This window comes from Terrapene carolina, unplaced genomic scaffold (genome assembly GCF_002925995.2).
Source record: "Terrapene carolina triunguis isolate 2854851 unplaced genomic scaffold, T_m_triunguis-2.0 Scaffold227, whole genome shotgun sequence".
NCBI lineage: Eukaryota > Metazoa > Chordata > Testudines > Emydidae > Terrapene > Terrapene triunguis.
The window spans coordinates 3,802,225-3,814,171 of NW_020664578.1; the positions used below are offsets into that span (position 1 = coordinate 3,802,225).

Sequence of the window (11,947 nt, forward strand, 5' to 3'; positions counted from 1 at the left end):
GTGTAGGTTACTTTATTGTTTTAATATGTTTTCCCTGTAATGCCTTCACCTTAAAGAATAAATGTGCTTGCTTAAAAAGGGCTGTGCGGTAACAGCTTAGACCTGTGGGCAATTGCGCTGTTTATAGCCCCCGAAGAGAAAGCACAGTCAGGCCTGCTTAGGCAGCCTGACTTGCTGGGGAACTCACAGCATAGGAAAGGAACTGTGCAGCCTGGAAAACCCTGGTCAGAAAGGAGAGAGATGTGGGTCTTTACCCAAGAGAGATGACAGCTGAGGAGCCTGGGGCGGGTGCCTTTGCTGGATCACGGAGGGGGAATACAGGTGCAGTTGCCATGAACTGTTACAGAACTCAGAAATCCTGGTTCCAGTCCCCTGTCCTAACCACAAACACTTCCTAATAGGGTGATCACCTCTCCTGTGTTCCAAAGCATGCATTCAGTGCCTAATGTCCTGCATCCCTTATCAATAAACACACTTCTATATCAGCAAAGGATCATACATTAGAGTACTGTACTGTTTGATTTGGTACCACAAATTAAACATCTGGTAGGAAAGGGCTTGTCCCTTATAAATAAGCTTTGTTCCATATTTTGCATACTTTCATTTTCTTGAACTCTAATTTATCCTTCCCTAGGGACTGCTCCTTGATATAGTGGAAAGGGTTGTGTGTTCCAGTGACCCTGAGAGCTAAGCCAGTGGGAGTTTTAACTCCTTGTAGGGCCACCCAAGTCAGACAAGTCATAGGGTATTGACCAGATGAAAAGTAGTACATTGGTCTTCCAGGTTGGGGAACTGAACAACAGGGCTGGCTTTATGAACTGCGGGGCCCGATTCGAGTACCCGGCGGCGGTCCGGGACTTCGGCGGCGGGGGGTCCGCTCCGGGTCTTCGGCGGCATTTTGGCAGCGGGGGGGTCCGCTCCGGGTCTTCCGTGGCACTGAAGGACCCCCCGCCGACCGCCGCCGGGTGAGTAAAAAAATTAAAAAGGCGCCTAAGGCGCGGGGCCCTCTTAGGCGTGGGGCCCGATTCTGGGGAATCGGGGGAATCGGCCTAAAGCCAGCCCTGCTGAACAATAGACCAGTCTAGCCTCATAAAAAAAATTAAGCTATAGAAACACAATAAAGTAGCCATTCTGTAAAACAGCAGGATAGACAGGGATGGCAGAACATTGTGCCTTAAGCTAGTGGTTCTCAACCTTTCCAGACTACTGTACCCCTTTCGGGAGTCTGATTTGTCTTGCGTACCCCAAGTTTCATCACCCTTAAAAACTACTTGCTTACAAATTCAGACATAAAAATACAAAAGTGTTACAGCACACTATTACTGAAAAATTGCTTAACTTCTCATTTTAGCTGTATGAAATTTTAGTTTGTACTGACTTCGGAAGTGCTTTTTATGTGGCCTGTTGTAAAACTAGGTAAGTATCTAGATGAGTTGATGTACTCCCTGGGAGACCTCTGCATAGCCCCAGGGGTACATGCCCTGAAAATATGGGAACTGCCTAACCCTGCCCTGTGCCCCAACACCACCATCCCCGCCCTGTGCCCCCAACACCTCCCTCTGCCCTGTGCCCCCAACACCTCCCTCTGTCCTGTGTCCCAACATCCCCCTGCCTTGAACTTCAACACCTCCCCCTGCCCTGTGCCCCAACATCCCCCTCCCCTGCACCCCAACACATCCCCCTGCCTTGCGCCCCAACATCCTCCTGCCTTGAACTCCAACACCTCCTACCTCCCCAGTAGGCGGGCCTGGTTGCCATGGTTTCCCAGGCGGATGTGGTGGTGGGGGGGCGCTACGTTCCGGTTCCGGTTCCGGTGTCTGGCCTGCCCGCGGGGCACTCGGGCGGGGTGAGTGTCTCGCAGGGCCTGGGTCCCCCGTGGGGGCGGCGACCAGGGCGCGGTTCGGGCGCTGCGGCCGGAGGCCGCTCGGGATCCCCGGGCTCGCGTGGAAGCTGGGCCCGGCGCCGAGGCGGTCGGGGTCGTGGCCGGGCCCCTCCTGGGCGGGCTGGGATCGGCCGGCCCCAGCGAACGGGTGGGGCGAAGGGGGACCCAAGCCCTGGAGGGAATAGGGGGACGGCAGCCCCCCAGCCCGAGGAGGGGTGAGGGATTCCCCCCCCCCCCGCCATGGGTTCCCCTCCCAGCTACGAGGGGGTAGGGGCATGGCACCCCCAGCCTGGGGAGGGGCGGCAGAGGAGGGGTGGGGGCATGTCACCCCCAGCCTGGGGAGGGGTGCGGGCATGGCACCCCCCCAGCCGAGGAAGAGCGGGTAGTTGCTGAGATGCACCTTGTGCAATTAATTAACAGTACTTAATACATGTGGGATTTTGGCAAACGTTTTCACAAACGTTTTCTTGCCGTTGGAGAGCAAAAAGCTCCAACTAGCCCAAATCCCCGATGGACTTTACAATTGTTATTTTTTTAAAGCCTGTCTTCAAAGGGATAGTCATGAAAAATGTAATCAGTGCAGCACGGGATAAGCAAGGCCTGACCAGAGGAAATCTGGGCACATCTAGTAGCATTTTCAAGAATTCTGCTGGTGTGCGACAGTTTGCTGTTAATAGGGTCAAAAGAGATCTGGTTAAAATTTACTAAAGAAAAGGACCTTAGGATAGAAACCAATCAATTGCTCTGCACCATACACATCAATTGGAAAAGGCACAAGAAATGTCTGTTTAGAAATCTGTTACTTATGCTTAAGTTTTGGGGCTTCTTTCCCCCCCAGATCTCAGACTTCACTTCAGTGGCCTCCCTGAAGAGCAGGTTATCTGTGTGGCAGCCAAAAACACGGCACAGAGCTCTCTAGCTCGGTGATTTAAGCTTCTTCAGGAACAGCTACCCCCAAAATGTCACATCACCTGAAATTTATTGCCAGAACGGTGATGGTCCAGAATGGGAATGTGGATGCTGCCTACAGGACACTAAACAGGTAAATGTTAACAGCTGTCAGAGTCCACTCCAGAAGTGGCTGCATTTTACTGATGAGCAAAGTGAGTCCTCTCTATTTGTTTGTGGCAAATACTGTTAGGTTTGTCTCTGGTTGGTTACTTCCATTCAGATAAATTGTGATTTGTATTTCTTTGCATACTGTTAGAGCAAAGAAACACTTGAGCAAATCACATTCTCAACCCCTGCTAGGGGAAGGGAGATTTCTAACAGGTAGTAATAGTTTTAATCGTATGTGGTCTAGTGGTTAGAGCAGTGGCCGAGGGGGTCAGGAGTCTGAATTCTATTCTTACTTCTGTCAATTGAATGATTGTGACCAAAGTGGGTGGTGACACTTGAGAACACAGAAAAATCAGGGGGGAGGCCTTTAACAAGTTCTGGTAAGTGTGCATTTTCTGTTCCCTGACTTTAAACTGCAGTGAAGAGAATCCTAAGTGGCTTTACAGGGCTATGATCCTGTTAGGCTGTTCTATCTAGTCTAAAACAAGCTGGCTGGTCCTGGGTATGGCAAAAGGCCCGGGTCCCAAGCAAAGGGAAGAACTCATTAATCCTAATTAATAATAACTGAGCATCAGTGAAATGGAGTTCAGCAAACCTGGGTTCATCATGTATGTGAAATGCACAAGGCAACAACAGTCTCTCAGCTTCACTTAACGTTTTCATTTTGTCACATGAAAATGAGTGTCCCAACACTGTGTTAATTAAAATCACTACATTTAAATCTGCATTACTTTACATTTCAAGGGGAAAAGGTAACATTTAGCATCAATTAAAGCCAGTAAGCCTGCCAAAGGATGAATATTTCACATTGATCATTTGAGGGGGGACGGACACAAAAAACATGTGCATGTATTTAAAAGGTGTAGATGCCAATGAGTGGAAGGACTAGTTTAGAGCAGCACAAAAGGGTTATAACTAGAAAATTCGGGTGACAATTTAAGGAAAAGGAAAACATGGGCTGAATACTAGGAAGTATTTGCTAATATCAAGATTTTGGACTGTGACATTCTATAGATTTGAGTGAAGCTCATTCGTTTCAATGAAAAGGGACAATCCACTAAAAACTGGACTGGAGGGAGTAATCCTGCATTGGCATTGGGGTGTACTAGATCGGTGTTTTTCAACGACCAGTCCCTGAGATCTCCCTGACACAGTTTAGGAAGGCAGTAAGCCAGTCCCAGGTATCAAAAAGGTTGAGAAACATTGTACTAGATGACCCACTAAGCCTTTTCCATATTGTATGAAAGAAGGATGATTTTGTGGACTAGAAACATGGCTTCATTTTTCCAATCTGCTGCTGATATATCATCTGGATAAACCTGTCCTGTCTGGCCTTGGTAAAATCACTTCTCTCTGCACCTCAGCTTCCCGCCTGGAAAATGAGGATAATGCCCACCTTGCAGATGTGTTGGGAAGCTTTGAGATCCTAAGATGGAAAGCATCAGAGAAGGATAAAATATGATTGTTGTTCATGCCTATGAAGGATGGCACAGAGGTGGGAGGCTTAGTGTAGAACAAAGAGAAATGAAGTGTGGAAATTCAGCTGAACTTTTAATTCTTGAGGAAATTGCTGTCATGCAAATTAAAATGATGTAACTTGCATGATGGCTTACAGCTTGGTCCTGCATTCCTTGTGCACCCCAAACTGCCACTGACTGAATTCAAGACAAGACCTTGAGCTTGCAGTATCTGTGGTAGAAACGAAGGTCTCCACTGTGTAGGGATAGTAAACTTCTTGCTGTGTTATTAACCCCCTTTACTTGTTCCTCAGAAACAACAGACTAAAATGCTTAAGTGTTTTATCATATAGTATTTGATCGCTGGGCAGTGTCTGTATATTGAACGGTGACACTTGCTTTCTTATTCCGAATGATCCTGTGAAGGGACATTTGTCTGACCATGAGGTCTAGCATACATGTGGTAGGATGCCTTTGTTTGGAACACTGGAAGGCGTTAAGGATAATGCTCATCAGATCTGGATGAGGTCTTAGTTGAGTGGGGAACTCTGTCTTGGGGAAAGAAATATTAATTTATGCCAGGCCTTTTCATTTCAAGATAAATTGTCAAGCCTCATGGCTGGACCATGTTTAGAATTTAATGTCTTTTTCATTGCCTTTCCCTTCTTGTTCTCTGGCCATCATTTGATTCTTCCAGGTTAATGTGAGTTCCTTGGGCAGTGCTCTACAGTGAGGGTATGTAGATCTCCATCCATCAAAGAGGAGGCATAGCCTGGTGTATGTGATTTACAGTGTAAGCTGCTAGGGAATTTTCCTGTGTTTGTGCATTGCCAAGTATATTGTCAGAGCTCAGTAAATAATGGGCCTGAACATAGGAACCAGGGTTCTGTGATCGATTTCTGGCTTTGACAAGAACTCTCTCACTGCTTGTGAGTCAAGATCTGTGTTTCTCCATCTGCAAAATGTAAATGCTGTACTTCCCTTCTGTAGATTAACCAATGTCTGCAAATGTAACATGCTGTATAATAATAATACTTTGTCCTTCTCTAGCACCTTGCATCTGAGGAACTAACATTAACTAAGCCCTACAGTTCTTTTCCTTGCCCCATGAGATGGGTGGTTTATCCCCATTTTACAGATGGGGAAACAGAATGTGGGGGTGTGTGAAGTGACTTGCTCGAGGTGTGTCAGAGAGTCAGTGGTGGAGCTGAGAATAGTATGAAGATTTGACGCCCAGTGATCTGCACTAACCACTACACCACTCTGCCTCTGTGGATTCCCCTGAGTCCATGTTTGTGTATTTGAGGGTCCCTCATTGCAGGCATATGAATATATAGACTGCACTAGAATAATGGGACCAGGGCTCTTGCTAGCATGGGCATTGTACCTTCTACTACGGCTGAGTGAGTGAGCCACAAATATAGCGAAGCTTGTCTACACTGCCAATTGAACGACACAACTTTTGTGATTCACAGGTGCTTAAAAAAGCCCTCCATCCCGAAAGACAAAACTTTTGTCGTGGCAAGTGGCAGTGTAAACGGCTCGTTGTTGGCAGGAGTGCGCTCCTGTCCACAACGCGTCCCCTGCTCGTAGGGAGTGGAAGTATTTTGTCCGCAAAAGTGCTGACAAACAGCGTTTACACTGCCCGACTTTTAGCAACATGGCCAAGCTGTGTAGTGTAGACAAATCACTAATGTCCCATAAGCCCAGCACATATACTTTAATATTGCCTTGCTTTGGGATTTTACTTGCTTTACTAGCATGTGTGTTTGTATCTTCATTCATTCTTCGGTTGCATCCGAAGAAGTGGGTTGTAGCCCACGAAAGCTTATGCTCTAATAAATTTGTTAGTCTCTAAGGTGCCACAAGTACTCCTGTTCTTTTTATCTTCATTCAGATATCTACTAATCTGTGGTAACTGGTAGACAATGTTTTGTGCTGTGTGCCAACGTTATACTTACTCTTCTTCAGTCTTGTGATCATACTGACCTCTGCTGGCCTCAGTGCTAAAAATCCAGAAGGGCAATATGTTTTCTTTGTTAGCTCTCAATTTCATTGTGACATTGATTCAGACACTGGCAACAGGCTTCAGCTTCTGTTAAGTACTTTGATCTCCTGGGCTAGTGTTTTGAGGCCAGGAGTTATGACTAACATTGTGATTTCTTGCACATTATGTGTGTGTTTGCGTGGCGTTAGGGTCCTCTGTTTGTCGTGTTCCCCTCCCGTCCGATAATGAGACTGTCTTTGGAAAAGGTTGGACTTTGGGCCTGGGGTTTTGTTTAGCATAAAACCTCTTTTCTGCTGTGTAAGGCAAATACTTCATCTACCTGGGGGTGGTTTTGAGATCAGCTCTGCATCGTCCTAAAGAAGTTTAGAACAGACAGCTGCTTTTATTTCAAAGGCAGAGTATAACCTTTATTCTCCCTTGCAATGCCCTGTTCTGCAGTATGCTATGTATCCGTTGGTCAGCCCCCTTCACCCCAGAGCTGGCTGCCTTTCAGCGATGCTATACACATGTAGTTTGTGATGTGCTTTTATATCCTGTGGATTTGAAAGGTGCTGTAAAAATGTAAAAGGTTATTAATTAGAGGATTATGTTCCTAAATATTAAAGCCTTTTATTTAAGTCTCCCCCATAGTTCTGATTTTCTATCTAGCTACCACTCCCAGGTGATACGAAACTGAGAACTTCGCTGACGTGCGGAGCTGAATTACACTAGAGTCCAGGAAGTGGTGTTTAAGAATATGGTATGGCTCTGCAAAGTCAGGTACTTCTGTGTCCAAAGGACCCCTTTATGTAACAAGTTTTGCAAAGCTATGCCCTGTACTCTGGATCCATGCTGCACTGGGCTTCTTTGATTGCTGTGCTATTGCAGCATGGTGCATGCCAGGTCATAACTGGGTGGGAGCTGGCTGCCCATGGCTAGAGGGGACCTAATTACCAGCTGCAGTTGGAACCATTCAGCACCGAGTAGCTCATTTAAAAAAAACGTATTTGCAGGACAGCTTCTGGCCCTCAGATCCCTGACTGTATCCCTTTTTAATAGCAGTGTGTCTTGGTATTTCTTCTCTCGTTTCTGTGCCCAGCAGATTTGCGGCTCATAGTTGTTGGTTTATATATAGATTGGACTGCAATTACACCATAAGTGTTTGTTCAGAACCGTACAAAGGGCAACACGTTTTGAAAATGCCTGTGCAGCTGGGGAGCTGAACATGTGTATCTCTCAGCCCTTGCCCGTGGGACTAACTAAGCGCACGATGTTACGTAAGAAGTGCTTGATGCAGAAAAACTTGCTGCCTTCCAATTGGCTGCCCTTTTGTGACAAGGAGGGGAACTAGAGACAACTGAGCTGTATTTTATTGGATGCTGGACACTTGTGGGTGGGTTTTTCAGTCCATTGAAGACTATTTATCTTACACACGTTATCTGCTGACATACAGGCTGCGTGCATTGCCATGTGAATGCTTATTCTCTAAAAAGGCTTCTATTCACATTTGAACTTTGTTAAAGGGAAACTGTCAAATTAAAAAAATATTTTTTTAAAAAGCAGATTCCTTTATTTGTGATGCCAGCAGTACTTTACACTCTGTTACCTCAAGAGTCAGGGGTTAGCTGTGTTAGTCTGTGTCCACAAAAACAACAAGGAGTACAGAGGCACCTTAAAGACGAACAGATTTATTTGGGCATAAGATTTCGTGAGTAAAAAAACCTCACTTCTTCAGATGCATGGAGTGAAAGTTACCCATGAAAGCTTATGCCCAAATAAATCTATTCGTCTTTAAGGTGCCACCGGACTCCTTGTTGTTTTTGTTACCTCAAGAGTAATGTTGTTTTAAAATCTAACTTATCTGCCATTATTTTTTTTATTGATTTTTTTTTTTATTTGGCACTTCATTTTGTTTGGGCGATGAAAACTAACCAATCAATTTCATGTTTTTCTGGTCAGTTTCATTTTCTGATTCACATGTCCTGTCAGAGATGTTGCAGTGTTTGAGTTCCCAATACCGAAAGGAAATTTTTAAATTTCAACAAAAAACAATTTTCATTGATTTTTTTTTTAATAATGTAATTAAAACTCTGTTGTTAATAATCAGGTTTGTAAAACCTTTTCTTTACATGCCTAAATTGCTGGCCTAAATGACTGTAATTGACAGTGTCCCTTTAAAATCTGTAACAGATTTGATCAAGGCTGTATTACTGGACAGGTTAAGCATCACTACAGCAGGTTGCTAAATCTGTATAAGCTCTGTCTGAATTAGCCCTTGACGTGCTCTTTGCTGATAAGAAATTCACAAGTAGACACATCAAGTACTTTATATGAAAGGACAGCTAAACAGCAGTTTTCTCCACGGAGTGGTGAAATCCCCCTATTGTGCATTCTGATTTTCTTCAATCCTGAAGAATAAAGAGCAACAAAAAATGATCAGGCAGGTGGAGGGATCAATTTCAGAGGAAAGATTAAGGCCCTGTCTGTGCTTTAAAAATAGCCATGTCTAAGCGTGGCTGTCGGCGAACAGTGTTAGAACGGGATTTATTCTTGCTGGCGTAGATGAGAACAAGTTGTCATATAGATGTTGGGAAACCATGTTTAAACTCTTTAAGATACTTAGGCTAAAACATGGTTCCTATACATGTCTTTTTCTGTCCACACAAGCAAGAGAAAAAGTTTCGTGTTTGTAGTGTAAGTGATCTTAAGTGTAATTTGGCTAAAAGGGGGGAATAAGGTGTAAGTTGAAATATGTAATTACCCAGGAAGGAGAGGAGTTAAGTAGGGTGGAATAACTAGAGGTAATGGTTTGAAATTAAGAAAGGGAAAATCCTGGCTGAATGTCAAGGAAAACTTCCCAGTAGTGTGATATATTAGGCTATGGATTCCTCTCCTTTGAGAAGTGGTAGAAGCCTCCTTACTCAGTACATTGTAAAACTGAACATCACAAACCACAAGTGGTTGGGCCTCAGCGTAGAGATGGACTGGGTGGCTTAATAGGTCCTTCTCTTACTTCTATGACCTGGGGCAAGTCCCTTCCCCTGATCTCTCTGCTTCTGTTTCCCTTCTCTGTAAAATTCCTCTCGATGTCCAATGTGTGCAGGAGAAAGCAAGGGAATAACTATTCCTGATCTTACTTTGGAAAAGCTGCAGAGTCCGATGTGACAAGATTTAAGCCTGTCGTTGACTGACAGCTGTGACAGATAAATTCCTCTAGTGCCTGAAGGAGGAGATACACTCCCAGGGCCGGCTCCAGGCACCAGCGAAGGAAGCAGGTGCTTGGGGTGGCCAATGGAAAGGGGCGGCACGTCCGGGTCTTCAACGGCAATTCAGTGACAGGTCCCTCAGTCCCTCTCTTCCTCTTTGAGCTGCCGCCGAGGTGCTGCTGAAGAGGAAGAGGGGGAGCGAAGGACCCACCGCTGAATTGCCGCAGAAGAATGAAGTGGCGCGATTGAACTGCTGCCGAAGTGCCGCCGATCGGCTTTATCTTTTTTTTTTTTTGCTTCGCCGCTTGGGGCGCCAAAAAAGCTGGAGCCAGCCCTGTACGCTCCTATGTTACAGTTATTGTTAGTGTCCTAAGCCACAGGCAAAATGGATCTCAGGCAATTTTATGTGAATTGAATTCTTATGCAGCATCTGTATTTACACAGTTTAGCAGCTGGACTGGCTGAGATCCAAGGGTCTTGTTAAAGGTTATCCAATGAAGTCACTAACTTAGCCTTTGCATCAAGGCCTTTCGGCAACCACTAAATCACCCTGCTCCTCATGTGAAGCTGTTAAATGTGCCTGTAGTCTGACATGGCATATCAGAAAGCCCACTGTAGTTCTGCAAGTGCAATCTGTGGGCATGGAGAACAACTGATTACTGTCCTCTTTATAACAGGTCTTAACGTATTTGAAGATTATCAACAGGTCCTCCTCAGTCGTCTTTTTCTCAAGACTAAACGTGTCCCGTTTTTTTTAACCTTTCCTCACAGATCAGGCTTTCAAAACCTTTTATCATTTTTGTTGCTCTCCTTTGGATTCTCTCCAATTTGCCCACATCTTTCCTAAAGTGTGGCACCCAGAACTGGACACTGGACTCCAACTGAGGCTTCACCAGTGCTGAGTAGAACAGGACAAGTACCTCCCATGTCTTACATATGACACTCCTGTTAATGATATTAACCTTTTTTGCAACTTCATCACATTGTTGACTCTCATTCAGTATGTGATCCACTATAACCTCTAGATCCTTTTCAGCACTACCACCCAGCCAATTATTCCCCATTTTGTAGCTGTGCATTTGATTTTTCCTTCCTAAGTGAAGTACTTTGCACTTGTCCTTATTTAATTTCATCTTGTTGAATTCAGACCAATTCTCCAAATTGTCAAGGTCTTTTTTGAATTCTAATCCTGTCCTCCAAAGTGCCTGCAACCCCTCCCAGCTTGGTGTCATCTGCAGATTTTACGAGCATACACTGCACTTCATTATCAAGTTATTAATGAAAATATTGACTAATACCTGCCCCAGGATTGACCCTCGTGGTACCGCACTGGATATGTCTTCCCAGTTTGACAGCGAACCATTAACTATTCTTTGAGTACGGTCTTTCAACCTATTGTGCACCCACCTTATAGTAATTTCATCTACCGCATGTCCTTAGTTTGCTTATGAGAATGTGATGTGGGACTATCAAAAGCCTTACTAAAATCAAGATATAGCACATCTACTGCTTCTCCCCTAGCTACTAGGCCAGTAACCCAGACACAGAAGGAAATTAAGTAGTTTTGGCATGATTTGTTCTTGGCAAATTCATGCTGGCTGTTCCTTATAACTCTGCTATCCTTCAGGTGCTCACAGATTGGTTGTTTAATAATTTGTTCCAATATCTTTCCAGGTATTGAAGTCTGGCTGACTGGTCTATAATTCCCCAGGTCCTCTTTGTTCCCCTTTTTAAAGACACTATGTTTCCCCTTCATTAGTCTTCTGGGACTTCACCCCTCCTCCATGTGTTCTCAAAGACAATTGCAAACAGTTCCAAGATTGCATATGCTAAACAAAACTAAGAACAAAAGCTTAGGGAAACTAAGCTTAGCCTAGTCCCCTTGGAACTTAGAAAGTTTGATTAAAAACAAGTGCAGCCTCCTAATAGTAGTAGTCATCGTAGATAGAGCCCTCTAGCAAGGTGGATCACCTCTTTTATAGGGCACAAGTGCCTGAAATCCTTCCTCCTATGCAGGGCCGGCTCCAGGCACCAGCTGAACAAGCTGGTGCTTGGGGCGGCAGATTGTTCGAGGCGGCATTCTGCCCAATCCTAGGGCGGCACAGCCGCTTTTTTTATTTGTTTGTTTGTTCTTGTTCCGCTCCGGCCGCCCTGTAGGGGGCGGCGGCGCGGAGAACCAGAGCGCCCTGCAGGGCAGTCCTCTTCCTTCCCTCCCCGCCAACCGGAGCGGAGCCCTCGCGGCAGGAGGCGGCGCAGCGGGAGGGGCCGTGTGGTAGCGCCCGTGCTGTAGCCCTGGCCGCCCCCTTCTCTCTCACTCCCGCCCGTTCCCTCCCCTTCCTCCCCCTGTCCCCCCCAG

General features: G+C 45.5%; 1 protein-coding gene across 2 annotated transcripts in view; it reads left to right on the forward strand.

Annotated features, from left to right (window-relative positions):
• Positions 1 to 1,791: 1,791 nt before the first annotated feature.
• Positions 1,792 to 11,947, forward strand: part of MRPS21 (mitochondrial ribosomal protein S21) — a 12,397-nt gene continuing 2,241 nt past the window's right edge. The window contains exons 1-2 of one of the 2 annotated variants that reach the window (XM_024210822.2): positions 1,792 to 1,846; positions 2,721 to 2,924. In XM_024210822.2, the coding sequence (XP_024066590.1) occupies positions 2,842 to 2,924 (83 nt within the window). In that variant the 5' untranslated portion in view covers positions 1,792 to 1,846; positions 2,721 to 2,841. Of the gene's footprint in view, positions 1,847 to 1,914; positions 2,031 to 2,720; positions 2,925 to 11,947 lie in introns of those variants that run through there. The other variant, XM_024210823.2, reaches the window with a different exon arrangement.